At 41.1% G+C, this 25,052-nt stretch overlaps 3 protein-coding genes across 3 annotated transcripts; all 3 read right to left on the bottom strand.

Moving 5' to 3' along the window:
- Positions 1-1,891: 1,891 nt before the first annotated feature.
- LOC310739076 (uncharacterized protein) lies at positions 1,892-6,908 on the bottom strand. Its single transcript, XM_083564685.1, has 2 exons — positions 6,788-6,908; positions 1,892-3,324 (listed from the first exon to the last, which is right to left on the bottom strand). The coding sequence occupies exon 2, from the start codon at positions 2,875-2,877 to the stop codon at positions 2,230-2,232; it is 648 nt and encodes a 215-aa protein (XP_083420811.1). The 5' UTR covers positions 2,878-3,324; positions 6,788-6,908; the 3' UTR covers positions 1,892-2,229.
- LOC310738882 (uncharacterized protein) lies at positions 5,374-16,854 on the bottom strand. Its single transcript, XM_083564338.1, has 3 exons — positions 13,563-16,854; positions 9,902-10,883; positions 5,374-6,913 (listed from the first exon to the last, which is right to left on the bottom strand). Exon 2 carries the CDS (start codon positions 10,797-10,799, stop codon positions 9,903-9,905), a length of 897 nt encoding a protein of 298 aa, XP_083420464.1. The 5' UTR covers positions 10,800-10,883; positions 13,563-16,854; the 3' UTR covers positions 5,374-6,913; position 9,902.
- A 495-nt stretch (positions 16,855-17,349) lies between these two features.
- Positions 17,350-22,530, bottom strand: LOC310738673 (uncharacterized protein). Its single transcript, XM_083563830.1, has 2 exons — positions 22,499-22,530; positions 17,350-19,358 (listed from the first exon to the last, which is right to left on the bottom strand). Exon 2 carries the CDS (start codon positions 19,280-19,282, stop codon positions 18,182-18,184), a length of 1,101 nt encoding a protein of 366 aa, XP_083419956.1. The 5' UTR covers positions 19,283-19,358; positions 22,499-22,530; the 3' UTR covers positions 17,350-18,181.
- Positions 22,531-25,052: the final 2,522 nt, after the last annotated feature.

Below are 25,052 nucleotides of genomic sequence, written 5' to 3' on the forward strand. Positions count from 1 at the left end.
GATTTTATGGAGGTTTTTCAGTAAAAAAACAAACAAAAAACTCACAATAATTCTCCAACATTTTATTTTTGACTGTCAGCACTGAAAATCCAGACATTATATTTGAAAAAGCAACCAATAATCAGGTAACGTTTATGACAAACATTCTGTAGAGGTCTTCACCTGTTTCCTATGTGTGGAACTTCCTGCAGTGTCGCTACTCATTCTGACAGAACTTCTAAAGAACATCAGCAGCATTCCGGTCTCTTGCTTATAGAGGACTTTGAAAAAGTGGCCACACATAACGTACAGTAGCATTTTGATCTCCTTTGTTGTTTTAGCTGCTAAAGTGATTAGCAATGTGAAAAGCTCAGAGGTTTTGCAAAACCTTCGCAGTAATAAATGCGCTCATGTGCATTCGATGATGTGGGAAATGATTTTGTGTAGTTAAAAGCCGAGTCGAAGCCTGTGTGTGTCACAACATACAACTGGGGTTTTAGTGTCGATGTCAGGAGTCATATGTATGCTCATGTATGAGGTGGTATCAAAATGATTTGAGACTAACGGTGTAACTTGTGCTTTTCTGCCCACGTGCGATACCACGTCTGCGATTTCATCACGGACAGCAAGTTAGAACAAAAAGCGAACATGAAAATTCAGTGTGAACCAGACAAATCTCACACAGAGACGTTGTACGTGAGGCGTTCGACATACGGCTGCGCTGCAACGAGGCGTTCGAGGTGTTTTGTGCCGCACGTGCACTTCAGGAGCAGAGGAACGTCACTACCAGTTCAGGAAGACCTTCAACGAGCTCAACCCCCAAAGACCTTTCAGCAACTTGTGCATGATGATCAGCGGAGAACGATCCACATCGATCTCACTTCCGCACCACCCTACTCACCAGATTTGGCTCCTGCCGACTTTACACTTTATCCGAAGATGAAGATCCAACTCAAAGGTCACTGTTTGGGCACCGGTGTGGAGATCAAGCGCAAATCGCAGAAGGAGATTAACACGCTTCGAATAGAAAGAGTTCCAGGACACGTTCCAGAAGAACACTGGGAGGCGCTGTATTGCTGTGCAGGGGGACTATTTTAAAGGTGATCCTGTGGAAACGTAGATAAATAAAGTACTTTTTTTGTAAACAGAGTGAAACTCCAAACATTTTGATACCAACTCGTAATGTTTTTACAAACTGTGACTCGTTTGAGTCAGTTTTATGTTTTATTTACTGATGGCTCAAAAGATTTGACACATCAAAAATGTGATGCTGCAGCATTTGGTGGTCTGAACAAACCATGCCATGAACAAACCTTCTTTTTTTTTTTCATTATTTTTCTAATGATTATTAATTACAATATTTGCAAGTGGTTGCACACTGGGTTTGCTATTGACGTGAACGTTGTTCTTTTACTGAACATCTGAAATATCAGAAATAAAGTTCTGCAACAGTTTAAGTATGTTAAGTATATTTTTTTTAAGTAAAATTATGACCATTTGTGCACTTTAGAAGACCTCGTGAAGAACGTTTCCTATTAACCCGAATGATGATGTGGTGTAATTGTTTCGAACGACCTGTGAAATTAAAATCTTTTCACAATTTCTTGGCAGGACAATTTTTTTTGCAAAATCTTGCAAAGAAAGTAAATGCATTTTGTTTCTAAAAAATACATTTGTGTTTGTTAAAGTTTCTTCTTAGAGAGCAAATTGATTAACTATCAAGTCAAATCCATAAAAAACGTTTCACCTCACGTATTTAACGTTCATAAACGTAACAAAACATTTAAGTCAAATGTACAAATAACTAATATTTAATAGGGACAAATCTGAAAGTATTTTTCAACTTTACCTGAATTTCTTTTGTTTATTCAACTAAATTGTTAATTGTGTGACTACTTTTTTTTAATGCAAGTCCAACGAAGAGTTTTTTAGTGCGCTTTTCATTCCACCGACTTCCGTTTCATACGCATGCGAATAGCTGGAGAGCTAAACATTAGCTCAAGCGAGCTCTGACCTGAGAATACGCATCACATGAAGACGTGTGACCAAGTGAAATTGCCACGTCACGCCGTGACCTCGTCAGAAAATCCAAGATGGAGGACAGGGGCCCAGTTTTATACAGCACAGCTTTGAAAAATATAAAAATCAACCCGTCACTGCATCTATCGACACATATGGGATATTTGAACAATGAGGCGTATCCGGTAGCCATCTGTATTTGCAGCAGGAGAAATTCAGCATCCCAAGAAGTCACAAGAAGTCCACGTCCTCTTCCTCCTTCTTGGGTGTGTCTATATGCTTGTGTTGCTTAAAATTCCTCTGGTTGCTGAAACTCCTCCCGCACTGGAAGCAGTAATAGGGTTTCTCGCCCGTGTGAACGCGCTGGTGCCTCTGAAAGTTTTTATGGTCCCTGAAGCTCTTCCCGCACTCGGAGCAGAAGTACGGCCTCTCCCCGGTGTGGATGCGCTGGTGTATCTGGAGGTCACTCTGCCTAGTGAAGCTCTTGTCGCACTCCGAGCAGCGGTACGGCTTCTCGCCCGTGTGGATGCGCAGGTGTCGCCGGAAATTACCTTTCTGAGTGAAGCTCTTCCCGCACAGCGAGCAGTGATGCCGCTTTTCTCCGCTGTGAATGCGCATGTGCTGTTGTCGATTCCCCCACTGACTGAACCTGGAGCCGCAGTACGAGCACTGGTACGGTTTCTCTCTGGTGTGGACTCGCTGGTGCTGCCTGAGGTTAAGCCTTTTCCCGAAACACTTCCCGCACTGCGAGCAGCGGTGCACTCCGGTCTGGGCTCGACCCTCAGGGGCGTCTACGTCTAAGGACCCGGATGGACTCTGGAGGCTGATGGAGATCTCGATGGGTTCCGGTTTCTCGCATTTTATCTCGGCCGACTTCATTCTAGTTGAAGGACGTGTTGGGGGAGAAAAAGGCAGCAGGTGCAGACAGGAAATGAGGCGTCTGAAATCCTGATTTGCAGAATGCTGAAGTGGGTTGTCAGAGTGGGAGCAAGACCCTTAACTCTGTTTGCTCCAGGGGTGCTGTATCATGTCTGACTCTGAGTTCTGACCCAGCTTCTTAACAAGAATTTCACTGGGCTCTAATCTACATGTAATGAGTGACAAACTCTAAGAATGTTTAGGAATAAGGATAGAAATGTAATTTTTTAAAAGTGCGATTGTCTCCTCAGCAAGGCTGAATGACCCAATCATTCCTCTGGTGCGCAACCAGACCAAACCATTTCCTTCAGTCTGGTTTAGTAAGGGACGTGTTCTTTCAGAAGCTCCGACCAATCGCATGCTCCTTCACAGCCCTTGAAGCAGTTGTGGATTTTACATGAGCAGGACCTGAGCAAACGCAAAACAGCAGTCAGTACATCAAAGTTAACGAGAATAATTTATGACATTGATTATGAATAAAACATTTTCTAGGGAACTGTTTGAAAATATATATATATATATATATATATATGTAATAAAATTATTCTGACATCTTTAAAAGGTTTCTTAATGTTTCCAGTCTGTTAAAAATATCTCCAGATATGCAGTAAACCAGGTGTCCCCAAAATACAGCCCCTACATTTGAAACTGCCCTCTGAACAATGCTGGAAACTTCAAATTTCAAAATGTAATTTTAAATATATATTTTACTTCCATCATACCTGGCTGACTTTCAAACTAAAATGTCCCTTAGTTATCAATAGAGGTCGAGACACCGATAGTAGATCGCTGGAACTATCAGCTAAAATCCATACCAATAGTTTTTCCGATCCGCTGTCATGATGAGAGCGGCCTCTAGAGGCAAATCACTGACACCACAAGCTGTTTGTTTTTACGTGAGACTGTGCGCTGCACAGAGAGCGCTATTTTACATTTATTCTTCATGATATATTAATTATATCATTATATTTATATTTGCATTTATTTGCTTTAGCATATTTTCATGATTCAGTACTGTTTTTCTTTCTGAAATAAAGTTCGGTACTATTTTACATGGAGTGTTGAGTGTTTTTTATCTATTTAAAAACTCTCGGATGATTAATCAGTTATCAGCGAGTACAATCAAACCTCAATATCTGCATCTGTAAAATCCACTATTGCTCGACCTCGACTTATTAACAGTCTATTTTTTAGATTCAGCGACAAACCACATGCACATTCATTAATTAGGAAATGTTTTGATTTTAATACAAATTAATATAAAAAAACTGTTGACAGTAATGATGCTCTTTAATATGTGATAAATCTGTTGAAAAGTGACGCTCGTGTGTCTGTACGCTGCAGAAAAAAAATAAACTAATCTAGAATTAGAAGGCAAAATAAATACATTTAATAAAATCTCCACAATAATACTGGTGCTCAGTACGGCCCATGTGATTTTCTGTTACAGAAAGGAATAATTATTAAAGAAAGGAGAAAAGAGTTCGGGGGCTTTAGAGCACTGAGTTCTGTTTACTTCTGACATTTCATTTCAACCAATACACAATAACATACACACTGGGTACCTCAGGAATAAGAGCTAAACCCTTTAACACTCTAAAAACCAGACAGGTAAAAGAAGAAACAGAGGTCGATCGACACGGGATTTTCTCTGGACGTTGCTGATATTTAGAAATCATGGCTGCAGATGGCACACACACTTTATCTGAACACCACAGCAACACAGACCACCAGTCAGTGCAGTTGTAAGCAGCTGTTGGTCCTCAAGTCTCCCTGTAGCCTAAACTACAGCCGGGTGAAGGATCGCTAACGATACACTTCTGAAATGTTCTTCTCATTCTCTCTCCAAATGCAGCATCATAATTAACCAATTAAATTTAGACTAAGGTAAGATTAAGAAGGAATGATGAGAAGTTAAAGCCCAGGACGCACCGAGCAGACGGTCAGCCTTCAGGGAACATCTGGGGGTTTTAGTTTTGTTCCACACCGTCGGCTCTGGTCAGATGGTGTCTGCTGTTTCTGATTGGCTATTTAGTTTAGCGAATGAGCACACAGAACAAAGCCAGGGAACACGCTTGTTGTGATTCGTGCTCGTCCCCACTGCTGAAAAATAACAGTTTTACGTCTGTTTTACAATCCGAGAGATTCGCTTTAATATATTACAATAATAATATACACATTATTTCTATTGGAGAATTTTTAAGACCCCACGGAAACCCTGGTTCGGTTGTGTGGTCTGAAGAGGTGTGTGTGTGTGTGTGTGTGTGTGTGTGTGTGTGTGCTCACCTGTGTATGAACAGCATGCAAGAACAAAAACAGTACATTTGGCAAACATGTCCGGTAGCGTCGTGTCCTGTTTCAAAACCTTTCATTCTCTCAATAAATCACGTTAAGTGGCGTCTCTCAGGAAAACAAACAGCGTTTCATTGATGTTAGTGAAGATTAGATGTTTAAATTAATAACAGATATTTTATTATATGGTAAGAGAAGGAGAAGTAGATGATACTGAGTACTGGTTTTATTTTTAATACAGGTTTTGTGACAGATCATTTTAAATCTCCTCTCTATTGTTATTGATATTAAATGTTCTTATGTTGTTATACAATTTGCTTTAAGTAAATGTTCCAAAAACACGTTTTTTCCCCCAAACCAAACCACGAGGGCTGATATGAGAACACTGTACAATGCTGAATGGCTGAATGATAAGACGGTGCTTTAAAAAGACCAAACTCAGTGAACACATCAATAATAATCCATGTACAGACAAGCAGTTACTGAACGTGCATTAAACCACGTTAAGCTTTCTCCTTAACAGTTTTCTATCGGAGAAATTATCTGTAATAAATGGACATTCGGTGGAACCCAGATGAGGATGAGGTTCACTCTTGAGTCTGGTTCCTCTCAAGGTTTCTTCCTTCTGCATCTCAGGGAGTTTTTCCTTCACCACAGTCTCCACCGACTTGTTCATCAGGGACAAACTTACACTTATAAACAACTTATTCATTCTCTATCACCACATGATCTGTGTGAAGCTGCTCTGCAAATAAAACGGAAAGTGAAACTGAATTGAAAAGCAGAGCTTTAAGTGGTGGTGTTCTGGACTCGTGAGCTGCTCCAGTGAACCCGTCACCAAAACACACTTAATCCTGATTATTCTACACTGCAGTGTGTGTGTTTAATAGTGTAACCACTACACTGTGTTTCTTCTCTATACACTGTACTGTGTCTCTGCTGTAGATCTGCTGCTGGAACTTGGACATAATAAACTTCTCTAATCTTATACAGTTTGATCTTTTAAAAACCTTAAGGGGATATGTAACAATAAAGAATAAAAAGTGGTGGCATGATTTCCACTTGTTTAAAAGTAAAAATAAAGATATAAAAATCTTACTTTATTATGAATTCCTGCATGAAAGCGTTCAAATCCACCAAAACAATCAATAACAAACACACAGTGTCCTGTCTCACCAGGGCCGAGGCCTAAATCAACCGATTATGTAACTAGGGCACTACGGAGTGTGTAGTAAACAACTGTGTGTAGTGCACTAGTGTAGGGAGGAGAAACTCGTTTAGGATCGAGCCGAGTTCCATGTACACTGACGGGATTTAGCAGAAGCCCTGATCAGATTCTCTGTGAAAACCGGGTTCGAAATGAAGCCTGCAGTTCTGTGGAGATGAATCATAGCACACTGACTTATAAAGGAGGACATAAAGCGGAGTTAATAGCGCGTTAGTGTGAGTGTTCCAGGAACAGGAAGATCTCAGGTCTGTTGATCCGCAGTGACTCAGCTATTCAGTTATCTACAGGAAGTTCATTCCAACACCTCGGTACCAGAACACAGAAGAAACCTGATGTATAGCTCCCTCTTACCATGAGATATGGTGGATCCAGTCGAGCAGAGCTAGAAGAAGATCAGCAGATGTCGCTCCTCCGAATGTAGCGAATCCCGATCCGGAAACACGATTTGTACTGCGCATGCTCTCAAACCCCAGGATCCTGCGCATGCGCGAAATAGTATTTTCTTTTCAGTCATTTAGTTCATTTCGAATAGAATAGAATTCTTCATTCTTTAGATTCTTTAAATCAAGTTCCAGACCTAAAGGTGCATACAAATAAAAATTATATATAACGTATTAAAAATGTTAACATTAGTGATCCATTTAAACACGAAAGTCTTTACACAAATGGTGTGTATTGGAAGTGTATTAACACTGTTCAGCTCGCTAATGGCTCTGAAGTAAAAACTTGTTCTGCGTGTTTGTTCATGATGCGATGGACCTGAAGCGTCTGCCAGAAGTTTAGAAGGTCTTTCAGGATGTTGTTTGTTCTGCTGTAGGAACGAGAGCCAAATAGTTCCTCCAGCGAAGGTGAAAATCAGCTAATGATTTCTGGGAGGTGTTGCTAGTCTTCTGAAGGGCTTTCCTGTCTGCTGCAGAGCAACTGGTTTACCATACGGCGATACAGTACATCAGAACGCTCTCAATAGAGCAGCGATCGAAAGACAACAGCAGATCTTCTCATAAGTTGTTTTTCTAGTAGGCTGTTGTACCATTTTTACCAATGCTATAGTGTTCGTAGTCCAAGTGAGATAAGCAGCAACATGTGTCCCCAAGAACCTGAAAGTGGAGACCTTTTTCACACAGTCACGATGCTATGCTAACGGAAGTCTATGATAATTTCCTTTGTTTTTGTGGTCTTCAGAATGAGATTGTTTAGTGGACACCACGCTGACCGTTTTTGGACTTCACACCTGTAGGCTGATTAATAAACGTATGAGATGAGACCAATCACAGTTGTGTCATCCGCAAACTTGATGATGATGTTAGTGGAATGAGTTGATGCCCAGTCCGGAGTGTAAAGGGCATAAAGAATAGGACTTAACACACACACTTGTGGGGCACCATTGCTGATTGTAAGCATGGACAAGAGGTAGTGGCCTAGTCTAACAGACTGTTGACGATCTGTTAGAAAGTCCAATCCAATGGCACATGGTTTGGGAAAGTCCAAGATGATCAAGTTTTGTGACTAATCTACTTGGAATGACAGTATTGAAGGCAGAACTGAAGTCTGGGAAAAGCATCCTCGCATAGATCCCCTGATGTTCAAGGTACTTAGTGCAGTTTGAAGAGCAGTGACAATGGTATCTGGTATAGATCTGTTTGTTCTGTAAGTGAACTGATGAGTCAAATGATGGTGTAAAACGAGCTTTGATGTGCTTCTGGACCAGTCTCTCGAATCACTTCCTTATTATGAGTGAGTGTGAGGGTAGTTACTGAGGTCACAGGGAACCTTTTTCCGGCATAGGGATGACAGTGGCAGACTCTAGGCAGGGTGGTATGCTGGTTAAGGATAAGGTTTTAGATCATGGTAAAAACAGCAGAAAGCTGGTTTGTTCACTTCTTTGATCAGAAATAAAATAAAATGTTACATTTTCAATAAGCAGGTCCAACAAACACGTGTACACACACCAACCTTGACTATAGTTAAAATAATATCATTATAGAAGGGGTGTGTAACGGTACACATATCCGTACCTGTACTGGGATTTCGGTTCAGTACACGTCTACCGAATGCACTTTTTTAATATCAGAGTTCACTTAGGTGGACCGCAGGTTTGTTTAATTTTTTTATTATAATTAGAGTTATTGTCTCCGTAGCTACTCACTCCGTACCGGAAATACAATTTGAATCCATAAAAAATGTATAGCGCTAGCATTAGGCACTAACCAGGAAGTGGCTAGCGGCTAACGCTAGCACTATGGATTTAGCGTTTTATGACCAGCTTCAAGAATTTCTCTTAAAAGAAGAAAATTCTTACAATTCCACATATCGAGGGTGTGAATGAACGAAAGATGGAAGGAATAATTGACCCGGCCCAAGTTTTTTGAATAGTGTTGCAGCCATCAAATAAAAAAATTATCCATTGCTTAAAATGGTACATATCAGTTTAGACATTTTGTGTTTTCTGTCTTCTACTGTGAATAAAATATGACTTCATATGATTTGCTAATCATTGCATTCTGTTATTTACAATTTATACAGTGTCCCAACTTTTTTGTTTGGGGGGGGGTGTTGGGAATTGGGGTTGTAAATGCACACAAATGTATTTGAGCTTGTGCAGTTTGCTACAGATGCAGTTTACGAGCTCTGATTAGTGCTGACCATCCAATCATAAGACTTAAAAAAGCAGACATGACTGGATGCCTGCTCGAGGGCCTCGTAGTTGCCAATCCCAATCGTGCATGTTTTATACAAATACTGCTAATTCTTTACTGAACTGAAAATACTTCATCACTGGTTTGGAGTGAAACACAGCGGCACCAGGCCATGACTGATATAATCGTACATCACTGCATGTTCCTATTGGCCTCTGGGTAAATTCAGCAATTGACAGATCTTTCTTTCTTTATCTTTCTATTTTTAAAGCTGACCACAGAAAATAATTATTCATCAGTTCAGTGATTCGATTCACCCCGAGCTGCAGGGGCCAGTTCACAGCACGCGTTCCATTCATCTAGCTCTGTTTCAATGTGTGCGAATAGACGGAATGTGTTCAATCTTAATATGTTAGCTCAAGTGAGCTCTGACCGGTGACGACGTGACCAAGAAAAGATAGACATGTCATGCCATGACCATGTCAGAAAATCCAAGATGGAGGATGGGGCCCCGTTTTTTTTTTTATACACATATGGTATATTTTAACGACGAGGCATATCCAGTAGCCATCCGCATGGAGGGATGTTCCTGACAAAATTCAAATTTGTAATTGCGTTTTCCATATGTGGAGACAAATGGTGACAGAATAAAAACCCAACCGCAAATCTTGCGTTACCGTTTACATTTTTCGCTTTTGTGAACGCAGCGTGACTGCTTTTCCATTTCAAATTTGGCAACGTTCATTTGCAACTGTATTTCCCAGAACATCCTTCCGTACATCCGTATTTGCACCAGCAGAAATCTGAAAAGCTAAAAGTTCATTATGACTTCACAAGAAGTCCATGACGTCCTCCTTCTCGGTGGTGTGTATGTGCTTGTGTCGCTGAAAATTCCTCTGGTCGCTAAAACTCCTCCCGCATTCGAAGCAGTAATAGGGTTTCTCGCCCGTGTGAACGCGCTGGTGCCTCTGAAAGTTTTTATGGTCCCTGAAGCTCTTCCCGCACTCGGAGCAGAAGTACGGCCTCTCCCCGGTGTGGATGCGCTGGTGAACCTGGAGACAACTCTGCCTAGTGAAGCTCTTGCTGCAGTGCGAGCAGTGATACGGCTTTTCGCCCGTGTGGATGCGCAGGTGCACTTGGAGGGTGTTTCCTCGGTTAAAACTCCTCCCGCAGTCTAAGCAGCGATAAGGTTTATCTCCCGTATGGATGCGCAGGTGCTGCTGGAGGGCACTTCTCTCCGTAAAACTTGTCCCGCAGTGCGAGCAGCGATACGGTTTCTCTCCCGTATGGATTCTCTCGTGTTTAACGAGGTTCCCCCTCTCGATAAAACTTTTCCCGCACTGCTGACACCGATACGGCTTTTCTCCTGTGTGGATGCGCTGGTGCTTCTTCAGATTGCTCTTCTGGGTAAAGCTCTTGCCGCAGTGCGAGCAGAGATACGGCTTCGCTCCCGTGTGAATCTGCTGGTGCTGCTCCAGATTACTCTTTACGGAGAAACTCTTCCCGCAGTGGGTGCAGAGAAACGGCTTCTCTCCGGTGTGAATCCGGTGGTGTTCTTTCAGGTGACTCTTCCGAGCGAAACTCTTCCCACATTGTGAACAGCGGTGGATCTCTTTCTCCACTCGTGAGGGTGAGGTCTTCAAGTATAAAGTACCGGACGATGTTTGAGGACCGGCGGAGATCTCCGTGGGTTCCAGCGTCTCACACTTGATCTCAACTACTTTCATTTTATTTGGAGCTCTTGATGTTCTCACAGAGAAAAATTCAGGATGTATTATTCCAATGCTCTTGAAGCAGGGATGAGCTCATATCTGGTCCAGGGGAAAGAAAAAAAAAAAAAAAAAAAGGAAACATGTCAATGGTTCAATAGCATTCAGCAAAAGTATGGGGTACTGCAGGTTCTGCTTCTTTATTTACAAACCTGCTGTAATTATGACTCCTTTCCTCCTTTATGGATGATCTCACACCATAGTACAGCACAATTTCTCCATATTTATTTAAAGTAAATGCTTATTCATCTTCTAATTCTGATTTGAGCATGTGTTTGGAATTATATCACCTTCGTGACAGAACATCAACAGAGAATTCATTCATATTACTGAAAAAGTTACAGTAATTTGTTACTGACCTCACCTGAGACTTTTTAGAGCTGCTGCTTATGCTACATCATAGAGCAGGAAAGTGCTAACTGCCCTCTCCCACATACAGTGGGGCAAATAATTATTAGATTAGATTAGAATTCTTATGGTAGGTTTATTTCAACAGAGAGAATTTATATATAAATTAATTTGTATTTGATGGAGTGAAATAAGTATTTGATTCTGTACCAACCAGCAAGAATTCTGACTCCCACACACCCAAATTAGTCCTGTCCCTTTATGAAAAAACTTCTAATAATCAACTCATTGTGTCTAAAAGACACTCATCACAAAATAAACCTCCTCCAATCAAACGTCTCCACCACCATGGTGAGAGCAAAGATATGTGCAAAGGACCTGCACAAGGCTGGAATGGCCTACAAAACCATCAGATTGCAATCAGCAGGGGATCAAATAATTATTTCCCTCACTGTACTTGAACTCACACACATCTTTGACTAGCGTGGTTCTTTGATTTTCAGCCGAAACTTAAATCCCTCTCATCCAAAGAGCTCCATTTTTCACTGCCAGAGCCAGTATTTGCATATTTATCTCCACTCATCATTTTGCACAATTGCTATTATTTGATTTTTAGTAGATGCTAAACTGCGTTTCAAATGCTGTGTACCTGTACTATGCAATCACAAAGATATCTCTACATCCAATACAACTGTGTGCATCTGACTTTTTCTAATAGTTCACAGGAGCAGCACATCTGGGTGGAAACATTAGGTGTCCTAATACTTATAGCATACAGTGAAACTGACAGTCATAATATTGTCTGAGAGAAAACATAAGCATTAGTATGTAGCAACAGAAAGAGCAGGACTTTCTTTAATCCCACATGGTTGATATGTTTCAAGCCTACCACCACACACAAAACAAAAACCTTTGGCTTGAAAAGTTCTGAATACAGATACAAGAATGTAGCTCCATCCAGTGTTTAGGATCCATCTATAAGCTTAAATCTAAAGCAAGCATATGGAAATTGCTGTAGCAGCTGCTTCTGTAGGGCTGATTAGATGTGGCAATTATACAAATACTGGGATGTTCAGGTGTAGCCCTGAGTGCCACATGATTCAGGCCTGTGTCTGTACAACTGTCCATTAAAGTTCACACAAGAATCATTGCACGTTTGGCGTGAGGAAAGAATACACATGATGCTGTGGGTATCAGCAACTTACTAACTGACAACAATCAATACAGAAAGTGTACCTCTGAACCTGAAACCAAACATCTCAAGAGAGGCATAGTAGTGTTCAGCAATACGCCTTTGTGTAGGCGGGTGAAACATGGCATCTCTCGATCCTGCCAAAACGTGAAAACCGTTTCCACTCTAAAGCCACTGTACAGTATCTTTAACCTCTGTATAACTATAAGGATATTTAATAATCAATGTTTTTCTCTCTCCTTCTCTCTGTTTTTCAAATTAAACATGCTCATGAGGTACCAGCTACCAGTGTTCCTGTCCTTTTCTTCTTATCTCTGGATGGAATTCTTCCTAATTGCAAACACTCTGTGCAGCTGGAGATGGTTCCACATGTAGTCACTGGACAACTCAAGAACTTTGAGGATGAATTTAGACTGTAATTAAGATCAACAGTCTGCTACAATGGTTTAGGACCACAGTTTGCATGGACAGTTCCACATTTAAGCATCCATTTCTGAACAGTTCAGCTCAGCAGTGATGGAACTGTAATGAGTGGGCATCCGGTGATGAGAATGAGGTTCCATTTTAAATCTGGTTCCTCTCAAGGTTTTTTCCTCATACCATCTCAGAGACTTTTTCCTTCACCACAGGCTCACTCATTAGGGATACACTTATAGGCACTAATATATACAGGTAAACTCAACTTTTATAACCTGTTTGGGACACAGTCCATTGTTAAACAAATAAAACAACTGAATCGAAACCTAATTGTTTTCTAAATATGGAGGAACAATAGTTGATCAGGTGTCAACATTAATACTATTATAGCTGTTTGATATGCAATCCATAAGCATTAGAAATGGTTAGAGAATATTTAAGGTGGGGTTCAAACCTTAACAACCCCAAACTCCAACCCCAGGAATTCATACCCTGCCCCTGGGTGTATCTATCACTCAATATAGAGATCTACACCAGTGACCTGTAGAACTGGATGCATGCATGGATTTGTGTTCAGCAGCAATTTATTAATTAGCACTTAACTTTAATTAGACAAACTGTACTGTTTCACCAGTGGGCAAGTCCTGATATTAAACCCTGTGCACTACAGAATGTGTAATAAACACCACTAGTGAATATCTAGTATAGGATGTGGAATGAAAACCCAGTGAGGATGCAACCTCTGATGGTTGAGTTAAACTTACCTTGATGTGAAGGACCTGAAATCCAGCTGCAGCAGATCAGGTACATGTGAGTACAACCTGTTCTTGGTCTTCTTCTATTCCTGTACCACAACGCGACCAAGGCGCTCACAGCGACACCTAGTGGATGCTTGTCTACACTAACAGTCAGAATAACAATCCTGGCAGAAAAATGGTCCTTCAAATTCGACATTTTATTAAAATGTTTTAGAAAAAACATGCTCACCCTATCATTCCTGCATTTACCTTTATGGAATGTGGATAAAGATGTCCTTATCTTATCAGTGTGACTTAAATTGATCTTTGTATTTTCCCACACAACTGTCCCACAACTTGCATGTATGTTTGTGATCAGAGAAAAATGTAATAAGCCTAATAAAGCTTCTCTAGCCATTTTCATCTTCTACTGGTTGACCATCACTACAGTGCATTAGCGCCTCTTGCTGGACTGTAGATTGTTGTGTCATTGTGCTCTCTAATGTAATATCTTTCATTCCTGGTCATCATAGCTTCTCATTCTGGGTAGATTCTAAACGACACAGACTAAGAACACAATCAGAAGACTCATCAGTTCAGACAACAAATGGAAGTTTTTTCCACCACCCAGATGCAAAAACAGAGAAGAATCTGAACCATGTCTTCCATGTGCTCTGGGAGATGGCAGGAACAGTAGATGAGGTTTAGGAGTGGGATGAGATAAATGCTGTGAATTAGAAGAGTGAGGGCCTATTTCATGGCTGTGTAGGGCAGGTACAGGGATTTGGGACATTCTTAAGAAAAAACCAATGTGAAAGAATTCATGGCACTGCTCCACCTTGGATAAAGACTTTGGGATCTTCATGAGAAATGGAAAAACTCTTCAAAACTCTAAAATGAAATAAGAGAGAGACACTGGAATGGAATCGGATACAAGTTTAAGAGTAATTGTCAACAGTGACAGGGATAACACAGAATATATCAGACCAAACCACATACAGGGAGGATGGGACATGTAGAACAGTGAGGACTGATTAATATTTCATTACACACTGGAGGATAGTATAGACCAATTTGTTTCTGGTGGTATAAAAAATAAACATGACAAATTGTAAATTAAATACTTTAAATCAACAATCGTCTGCCCCCCACCCCCCACGCAACCTACCCCCGTTATCAGTGGAGTGGGTGTCTTTAGGATTTAATCAGTCTTTGTGTTGTTGAAGACGAGGCTGAGGTGTCAGTCCAGTCAACCCCTCTAGAGATCATGAGCTCATACAACTTGTGATGGACATTTTCGGTTTACAGCTTTTAGGTTCCACGTCCAGGCTCCTTTAAGCATCAGTAGTACTGAGACAAGCAGCATGTTTCTCAACAATCCTTCATTTCTACAGGCTGTAAGCATTAGTGAAAGTTTGCATAAACAAAACTGTAGGTTTTACTGATTAGGATGCGGAGTATTTATTTATACTGTACAGACAAAGTTTTGTAGATACCTGACCATAAGATTGCTATGTGTCGTCAGAGCTCTATAGCAGGAGAGCTTCCACTCCAACCCATGTAAAGCAGATGAGGTGGTATCAAAAGGTCTGGACTAATATCAACAGATGGCAGCACAAGGCTGCAGGCACAGTCACAGGGCGCACTGGCATTCTGACCACGTGCACACCCTGTCAGTTTCTCGATAGAAACAACACGATCGCACGAGTCTTCTTTTTGAAGACTTCCAGGACACATTCCAGAAGAACGCTCGAAGCACTGTATTGCTGTGCAAGGGGACTATTTTAAAAACATAGATAAATTAAGTACTTTCTTGTAAATAGAGAGAGTCTTGAAGCTTTTGATACCACTTCATATCTTCATATAGCTGGTTTTGTGCCCAGAGGCACCTTCATGCTGAAACAGGTTTGGGTCTCCTAGTTTTGGGAAGAACCACATATGGCTCAGAAAACCAGGTGTCCCAATACTTTAATCCAAGTAGTGTAACTCTCACAACTCTCCTGGTTGACCATCATGAGTTATATTCATTCTCCATAGAAGCTGTAACATGAAAGAAGCAATGTTCATTCCTCTGGACTGACCAAAAGTTCTGTTGGAGATGAAAACCTTCTCGCCTGTACTGTAAATATCAAACAGCTGAAGTGCTGAAGAGCAACGCCAGTTGTAGAAAAGTATTTTCAGGAATATACTAAACTTTCCTAAAGCTGGAGAATGAAATGAATTCAGTATAAAGTTAACACACTTTAAAATAAACAAATTAGTTATGATTTTAAATAGTAATTACACACCACTAGACTCTGGGGATTCATCACATCTGCTGGGGAAGGAGGAGGAACTCCTGAGATTGTCGGTACAAAAAAAGGCTTGGGAAGAAACTGGGATCGTTAAACTGCTGTGTGATCTGTGTGCTGATCTGCAACCATGCCAGGTTTGTCTTCAGCACATTAAAGCCCAACACTACCTACAGTGCCTTAAAGGTTCCATATTTTGTAGTGCTACAATCTGGATTTGAAATGGAGTCATGTAGTGAGTTGAATTAAGTGGACCTGATCTGAAAATAAATTCACCGGTTCCTGGAAGAACCCAGAGCTTGTTATGGATTATAGGGTATCATAAAACCTGAAACAATAAAGAGCTATTAAAACAAATCAAGGACAAAGTATTAATCAGGGTTTGAAATAAACATTTTTAAAATGGACAGAATGATGCACAAGCCCGACTTTAAGCCACTCACCAAACGCCAGTGATGGTGTGAAGAGGATCTTTATCAAGGAGGCCACTCAAAGGAGTTTGTTAAATCATTGTTGATAATTATTATGAGAAATCATTAACATGATCAGTGTCTTCACATAGATAAATATCATTAATTATTCATAATAACATATAATAAAGGGTAAATTGAGCAAATGTGTTATTTCAGATTAAACTGAAAACTGTGTGTATCAAACTGGGAGCCCTTCACATTAATCAGTACACAAGAAGTAGCTCTCAGTTTCAAAAAGTTTGGTGACCCTGACCCTGATATAGACTATTTAAATTTCCATGGGAACTTCATCTGTGCAAGTTGGAAAATATTTCAAGTTGAAAACGTAAAAGGAATTAATGGGAATTAATTAGCAATTTGGAGGAATTGATATAAATTAAGGGTGTAACAGTACACAGAATTTGGATACGGTTGGGGGAAAAAATGCAAAACATAAAATTGCTTGTTGTTTTAATCATTTATAAAATAATATTTTATAAAAAATAATATAAAAATACAATTTAATAAATAAAATTTAGGCAATACACCTTTTATATTATATTGATTCAATTGGGTAATTAAATTGTTTACGTTTGTTAAACGCCTTTTGGGAATTCAAGAGAAATTCTGAATCCATAATGCTGGTGTACCGAACCGGAAGCTTTCGGGAAGAACATGTGTACCGGTGCACCTCTTATAAAAATAATTTGTATACATTGTTTAATATTAATACTAGTTTGGTCATAAGCTGACATGCATGCAAACTAATACAGATTGAAAAATATAATTTTTTTACTCTGATTAAATTGTTAGTATCATTTTGTTTGTATTAAGGAAGTTTTAAACATAAATTGATGTAATATTTATGTCATTTACGTAAATATTCTGCACGCCATTTTATTTTTACATTATTTTGTGTGCAGGATTCTAGAAATGATGTAATATTACGAGGGCTGCACAGTGCCTGTAGGGGGCGTGGCCTCAGTAACCCTGCAGGAAGTGTGCTGTGTGCACGTAAATCACGAAAGTGCAGGTAGAAATGTATCTGAAACTGCATTAAATCCTGCAAGATTTTGTTTTTTCAACTACATTAAAAATGTCCTGTTATTGGCTAACCTGCAATTTTGTAAATTCCCAGTTTATTCCCATTAATTCCAGTGGAAAGTTTACAGTCTTGAAAAATTTCTGGAATGTTGCAACCCTACCTATAGGGTCATGTAAGAAACTCTGATCTGGTCTGTGGGTCTGCCCATGGCACTATGCTGCTCAGCATCATGAGAACTCAATTCCACCAGATAATATGGTGCTGAAAGTATTATACTGTCAGGAAAACCATTTACCAGTAGAAACATGGGAATTAATCACAGTTTAGAGCAAAAAAGATGGAGCTGAATACAGAGGAATTCTAGAAAACCTGTTTCAGGCGTCAGGAAACTTGAGACTGGGGCGTGGGTTGACCTATCGTCAGGATAATATCCTTAAGCATTCAACCAAAGCTTCACTGGAGTGGTTACAAAGTATGACAATCTAATTTGACAGAGCTTTTGGTAATTTTATCAAGAAGAACTGGCAGATACGTAATTCTTCCAGATGTAATAGCAACCGAATACGGTTCTACCCAGTGCTGACCTTGAAATGTTTTACTCACTTTGTCAGAAATCTGTTCTAAGTTGTTCTACTCAACATGGGGATACTTATTTAAGGCACTGCATCATAATAGGTTGGAGTCATATAGCACCTGTCCTACACTCAAGGTCACTTTGCAAACGAAGCACGAAAAGCACACAAGAAAGTCTTATAGCACCATTCTCACACACAAGGTCACTTTGCAAACGAAAGAAAAGCACAAAAGAACCAAACGGAAGCTTGTTGTCGTATTGGCGGTCCGATGGCGTGTTAGGGTTCAGTCACAACTCTCTGACCGTGCCGGGGTGCCTGGAGGGGACATGGCTCTGTAAAACTCTTCCCACACAATCAGCTCTGACACTACTTCTCCCATGTGGATGCGCTGGTGACGCTGAAGATGACACTGCTGTGTAAAACTCTTGCCGCACTGAGGACAAGGAAACGGCCTCTCCCCGGTGTGAATGCGCTGATGGACCTGAAGGTGGCAGTGCTGCGTAAAACCCTTTCCGCACTGCGAGCAGATGTAGGGTTTCTCTCCCGTGTGAATGCGACGGTGTTGTCGGAGATTGCTCTGGTCGCTGAAGTTCTTCCCGCACTCTGGGCAGTGATAAGGCTTCTCCCCGGTGTGGCTGCACTGGTGCACCTGGAGAGCCGTCTCCCGGTTAAAACTCTTGCCGCACTCGAGGCAGTAAAACGGTTTGTCTCCCGTGTGAATGCGCTCATGCTGCTGGAGGTTGCACCTTTGTGTAAAACTCATTTCGCAGTACGAGCACTCGTACGGTTTCGCCCCTGTGTGGATCCTCTGGTGCTTCAGCAGGCTCCCTCTCTCGGTAAAACTCTTCCCGCACTCCAAACACTCGTAGGGTTTCTCTCCCGTGTGAATGCGCTGGTGTCTCATGAGCCCGTCTTTCTCACTAAACCTCTTCTTACACTGCGGACACTGATACGGCCTCTCTCCCGTGTGTGTGCGCTGGTGCCGCTGGAGGTTACAGAGGTAATTAAAGTTCTTCCCACACAGCGAGCAGTGATATGGCTTCTCCTGGGTGTGAATCTGCAGGTGCTTGGTGATGTGGCCCTTCTGGGTGAAACACTTCCCGCACTCGGAGCACTGATACGGCTTCTCTCCGGTATGAATCCGCAGGTGCTTTATGAGGCTACTGCGATCGTTGAAGCTTTTCTCGCACTCGGAGCACTGGTACGGCTTCCCTTTCGTGTGAAAGCACTGGTGTGTTTGGAGGAGACTCTGGTGTGGAAAACTCTTTCCGCACCGCGAACAGATGTGCATTTCGTTCCCCGTTTGCTCCAGCGACCGCTCAGAACTGCTGGAACTGGCCGTGGGCTCCGGAACTTCGCATTTAATCTCGTCTGACATCATCATAGTGGGAGATCTTGATGAGGGGTGTAAGGGAAGAAATGAGAGAGGACGATGACCTACGACAGGACAGCGATCATATCTGGGTCGGAAAAGAAAAAAGAAACGATCAATGTGTCGTGAAAATCCACCTTTAAAAATAAAATGAGGTCAATAATAGTAAAATCTAAGGTTTATTCAAATTGCAATTTCAGGTTGCTCATGTAAAATCTCAAAGAAGTTCCATCACACAAGCACTTTATAAGACACAATCATGGATCAACAAACAAACTAATTACAATATACCATCTCACTTTCTTCAGGCAAATATGTACCTTTTCCTGTAAATTCTTCATCCCTCTGAGTCTTTCTCACAGTTATAAATGTCTTCCATCTTTTCGTCTTCTGGTGTTTACAGGCCATTAGATATCAGGAGGAGATACCATAAAAATGACCAAAGAGACCTATACCTGCTATATAGCCAGAGTATCTCCTGATAAGTGAACGTATCTCCTGCCAATCCTAAAATGAACAACATTAATCATTGCATCAGCAAAAACTCTCATTTTAAACATACATAACAGGTAGAAATCAATATTCCTGATCTTTCCATAAACTCCGTGTTCATTTATACCCCGACATCAAACAGGACATCATTCCATCCTGCAGGAGGATAAAACCTGTTTGCACTCAAGTCCTACTGCACATATAGTCTGCAGAACACATTGTTATCTTTATATTTCAGTGCATTTATCTTTGTGTAATTTCTTTTATTGTGTAAATGTTATATTAATATTTTCTGCTGGTCCCTGAGAGCTACCAAAAAAACGTTCTGAGATCATTCCTACAAGTGAACGTTTCCAGAAAAACACACGCTCGTTTGGATGTGCTCAGAAAGTGATCATTTAGATTACGATAAAGTCTTTATTGTAATCTAAATGATCACTTTCTGAGCACATCCAAACGAGCGTGTGTTTTTCTGGAAACGTTCACTTGTAGGAATGATCTCAGACTACACTACTACCCTACAGACAAACAGCTGCATGTTCCAGACAAAAATACAGCTGAAATACCAACAGCAGTAGGAAACCTTGCAATAAATACATTCGTAATGTAGAAATTCTTGATAGTGTTTCACATGTGGTTCTTCCTCGACTTGTTACTCCCAAGTTGGAGACACACGAGAAGATGTCAGGGGAGCAGTAACATGACATTTTCCCTTCAGTTGAACTAGGAGACTCAAACATGTCAATTCCTCTGTGCACAAAGCAGCTCTATGAAGATCTGCTTTCCATGGGTTGGAGTGGAAGATCTGGACTGGACAGGTATGGAGCTCTGGATTGAACATGGACAGGTCTATAAGTATTTTAGAAGTGACATGGTTTTCAGAATTGTGCTCCTGCACACCACCACATCATATCTGAAATTAAGAGATTGAAAAGTGATTGAAGTGTAGAGTTGATTACAGTCCTGTACAAACTAACCTGATTATAAATATTTAAGAAAATACTTGGATGCAAATCCTGTCCATCCCATAACGATAAACTCTGGACACCAAGTTTCCTCCTGGAGATGTTTTGAGTTAAGTTCAGGTCTTTTCTGTGAATACTTCTGCAGCTCTCATGTTGCTGTCTCTCCATGCTTTGGGTCGTTATCCTTCTGTACTGTGAAGCCAATCGTCCTGTCGGTTTCCAGCATTTGACTGAATCTGAGCTGAAACTAAAACTCAAACTAATCTAGAATGAATCCTGTTTCTTCTACCAGAAGTCGCATCAACAAAAAACACTGGCAGCCATAAATAGCCAATGTCCTAGCACTGCCTACGTGTTTGATGGATGATGTAATACTCATTGGATCATGGGCCTTTCCTATCCTTTTCCTATTTTTCTGGTTTTAATTAATTTTGACCTTAAAAGCATTTGGGTGCTTTGTAAAAAAAACGTATTTGTTAAAAGATTAATGTAATATTTTTGTTAAACCTCAAATCCATCTCAGTAACAATAACAAAGAATGAAGTGTGCACAGTTTGTTAGTGTAAATATCATTATTGCTGTTTATTCTTTTGTATTTATATACATTTAGGCTCTGCTTCATATTTGCAAAAATTCCCCCACTGTCCAAACACTTATGGCCCTGACTGTAGACACTCATACTGGATCAGAGGGAACAGATTCCTTCTGAGTGAAAACCTTTACCTTTATCATATACGTTACACACCCACAGGTTTATGGACACCCTGCATCCGATTGCTATGCGCCTTCATGTTAAACGGTCCCCGTTCGCTCTTATAATAAGGTCCACTCTTCTGGGAAGATGTTCCACTAGATTTTATGGAGATTTTTTGGATTCAGCTACAAAGGTGTTAGTAAAGCCAGGTAGGTGAGCTGAGGAGCTTCCTGAGGTGCAGACAACAGGTTTTGAGCTCTATAGCAGGAGATCTTCCACCAAACCCAACCCATGGAAAGCAGATCTTCATGGAGCCGGCTTTGTGCACAGGAGCGACGTCGTGCTGAAACAGGGTTTGTGGATGGACTTGGAAAGTCAGATGTCCGAACACTTTTGGCCATGTATATGTATGTAATGGATGCGTTTAAAACGAATTCTTTGTTATAATCAGTAATAACACGTTTATGACTCATGTGTAGATTTCTGACAGTATGAAGACTTATAACGCTCCTGTTTTTGTTCTGTCCTTGAAAAGAAAAAGGTAAGAACTCTCTGAAGAGCACTTTGATAGTAAAAAGAAGAGACAGATGTGAAATAAAAGTGAATAATAAAGCCAGCTGTTGTCCTGTCCTCAGACTTTTCTTTGTCTTGGACTTGGACATATTAAGTTACTGAGCAGATTACATTACCTCAGAATGTCGCTCGACTGGAGGACACTGTTAGCGAGCTAAACGCGACTAAAACTGGACTTTTTATTCCAAAAAGCTTGCAAATAAAACCTCTTTAAACCCTTTCCAGCTGCGAGAGAGAGAGAACTGAGGTGATAATGAGCTCCTCACCGCGGGATGGTCCTGAGGAACCGGACGGAGCCACAGCTGGCAGCCTGCCACTTTTAGCCGAACAGCTCAGCTAGCTAGCGGGTTAGCACATCATAACCCTCACATTCATACCCGGAACACACATAACCGCGTTCAGCACCTACAGCAGCCCGGCTTTTACTTCACACTAAATCCGATGTGGTTTTAGAGATCAGAGAAAAGCGTCCTAAACACGCCGGAGATGAGGATCTGATCTCACCTGGTACAACTGAGCCGTGTCGAGTCTCTAACGAGCCGACTCTTTGAGCCGAAACCTTCACTTGACTCGTAGATCCAAAATCAACACTTTCTGCTGAAAATCTGCAATTCGATGTTATTGTCTTCATGTATAAATGATTTTAAATCGACTAGGAAGTGAGGAAGTTCGAGCTCAGTCAGAAGGTTATGGGTCAAAATCCCACCTGGGTCCCTGAGCAAGGTACTTCATCCTCACCTGCTCCGAGTGGAGGTAAGATGATGATAATCGCTCCAGTAAGCATCTGTGGGTCTGCTAAACGTTTTCATGTTTATTTCTATTGCGCTTTTCACAATGGACATGGTCTCAAAACTGCTTTACGTGACTTTAGAATGAAGATGACTGATGTGTGTTTATCTTTGATGATGAAGCTTGGGACGCCTGTGGTGAAGAAAAAAACGCCCTTAGATGTTATTAGAAAGAAACCTTGAGAGGAACCAGACTTAAAAGCAGACCCTCATCCTCATTTGGGTGACATCAAGGGTGTGATTATAGTCTTCAAACAATCCAATCCAGAGAGAGAACTAACATGAGCACTGGAGTGTGTGATTATGACTGATGATCTTTCCACAGAATTCTACAGTCAGTTGAGTTTATGGAACTAGGGGCTACTGAGCAACTCATAAAATAGCTCACCATCTGAGATCATCACAGATCCAACACCAGCTTCTCCATGCCAGAGCCTTTAAACACTCGAAGAGCTCCCGTGTCCACATAAAGTGGAATCCAAATGGCACTTGTACGTCTCTAGATGATTCGGGATGTTTGCAGGCATCTTCTTCTTTAAAGATCTTCATCTTCATGGGGTGGGACGTGACTGGAGCTGGAGCAACCTCAGGATGAGTCATTATAAATGGAAAGCTCAGTGGTTAAAGCTCTGGTTGATCATTAAGGGGTTCAAGTCTCAGGATTGACAAGGTGCCACTCTTGGGCCCTTGAGCAAGGCCCCTAAAATTCTGTGCTCCAGGGCTGCTGTATTATGGCTAAATCTGAGCTCAGGATTTTGTGAAAAGTTGTATAAATTTCAAAGTAACCTTCATTGTGTATCTGTATTTTCTGATTCTCCATGTTTAAGTATTGATCAGATTTCATCACTGTAACTATCTAATAGATCAAAATCACAATATAACTGCATGTAAATGGATTTGGACTTTTAAAAGTTACTCCAACTCTTCCAGTTGTAAAGTTTCTGTTCCTGTTCATTCTCATGCTACTTATAATGTGCACTAGTCAGAGCTCACAAACAGCATCTGTAATAAACTGCACAACCTCAAATATATTCTCATTCCACAACGACTGACAGAGGAGAAGAAACGGAAACACTGACAAGGACATTTACAAGACGGAGTTTCAAAGAAAAGCTGAGGAAAGGTCGACAAAACAGTTATTAACCTTTTTATATATTGTGGGGGTTTTTTTTGTAAAATTCGCACAAAACACACAATTAGTCTCCATTTCAAAACCCCAGGAAAACTGTAATGTCCGTGGTCAGAAAACTTGAATGCTGGAGATAATGTATGTGTGTGTGTGTGTGTGTGTGTGTGTGTGTGTGTGTGTGTGTGTGTGTGAGATGAGGTGAATTTAGGTGCTTCTGCTGGAGATGATGTATGTGTAGGTGTGTGTGTGTGTGTGTGTGTGTGTGTGTGTGTGTGTGTGTGTGATGAGGTGAATATCGGTGCTTTTGCTGGAGATGATGTATGTGTGTGTGTGTGTGTGTGTGTGTGTGTGATGAGGTGAATATCGGTGCTTCTGCTGGAGATGATGTATCTGGAGGTGTGTGTGTGTGTGTGTGTGTGTGTGTGTGTGTGTGTGTGTGCGCGATGAGGTGAATATCGGTGCTTCTGCTAGATATAATGTATGTGTGTGTGTGTGTGTGTGTGTGTGTGTGTGTGTGTGTGTGTGTGTGTGTGATGAGGTGAATATCGGTGCTTCTGCTGGAGATGATGTATGTGGAGATGTGTGTGTGTGTGTGTGTGTGTGTGTGTGTGTGTGTGTGTGTGTGTGTGCGCGATGAGGTGAATATCGGTGCTTCTGCTAGATATAATGTATGTGTGTGTGTGTGTGTGTGTGTGTGTGTGTGTGTGTGTGTGTGATGAGGTGAATATCGGTGCTTCTGCTGGAGATGATGTATCTGGAGGTATGTGTGTGTGTGTGTGTGTGTGTGTGTGATGAGGTGAATATCGGTGCTTCTGCTAGATATAATGTATGTGTGTGTGTGTGTGTGTGTGTGTGTGTGTGTGTGTGATGAGGTGAATATCTGTGCTTCTGCTAGATATAATGTATGTGTGTGTGTGTGTGTGTGTGTGTGATGAGGTCAATATCGGTGCTCCTGCTGGAGATGATGTATGTGGAGATGTGTGTGTGTGTGTGTGTGTGTGTGTGTGTGTGATGAGGTGAATATCGGTGCTTCTGCTAGATATAATGTGTGTGTGTGTGTGTGTGTGTGTGTGTGTGTGTGTGTGATAAGGTGAATATCTGTGCTCCTGCTGGAGATGATGCATGTGGAGGTGTGTGTGTG

Source organism: Silurus aristotelis, assembly GCF_946808225.1.
Source record: "Silurus aristotelis genome assembly, chromosome: 2".
Classification (NCBI taxonomy): domain Eukaryota; kingdom Metazoa; phylum Chordata; class Actinopteri; order Siluriformes; family Siluridae; genus Silurus; species Silurus aristotelis.

Excerpts from the sequence above, each read along its gene's own strand:
- LOC310738673 (XM_083563830.1), bottom strand. The coding sequence starts at position 19,282 with ATGATGATGTCAGACGAGATTAAATGCGAAGTTCCGGAGCCCACGGCC.
- LOC310739076 (XM_083564685.1), bottom strand. The coding sequence starts at position 2,877 with ATGAAGTCGGCCGAGATAAAATGCGAGAAACCGGAACCCATCGAGATC.
- LOC310738882 (XM_083564338.1), bottom strand. The coding sequence starts at position 10,799 with ATGAAAGTAGTTGAGATCAAGTGTGAGACGCTGGAACCCACGGAGATC.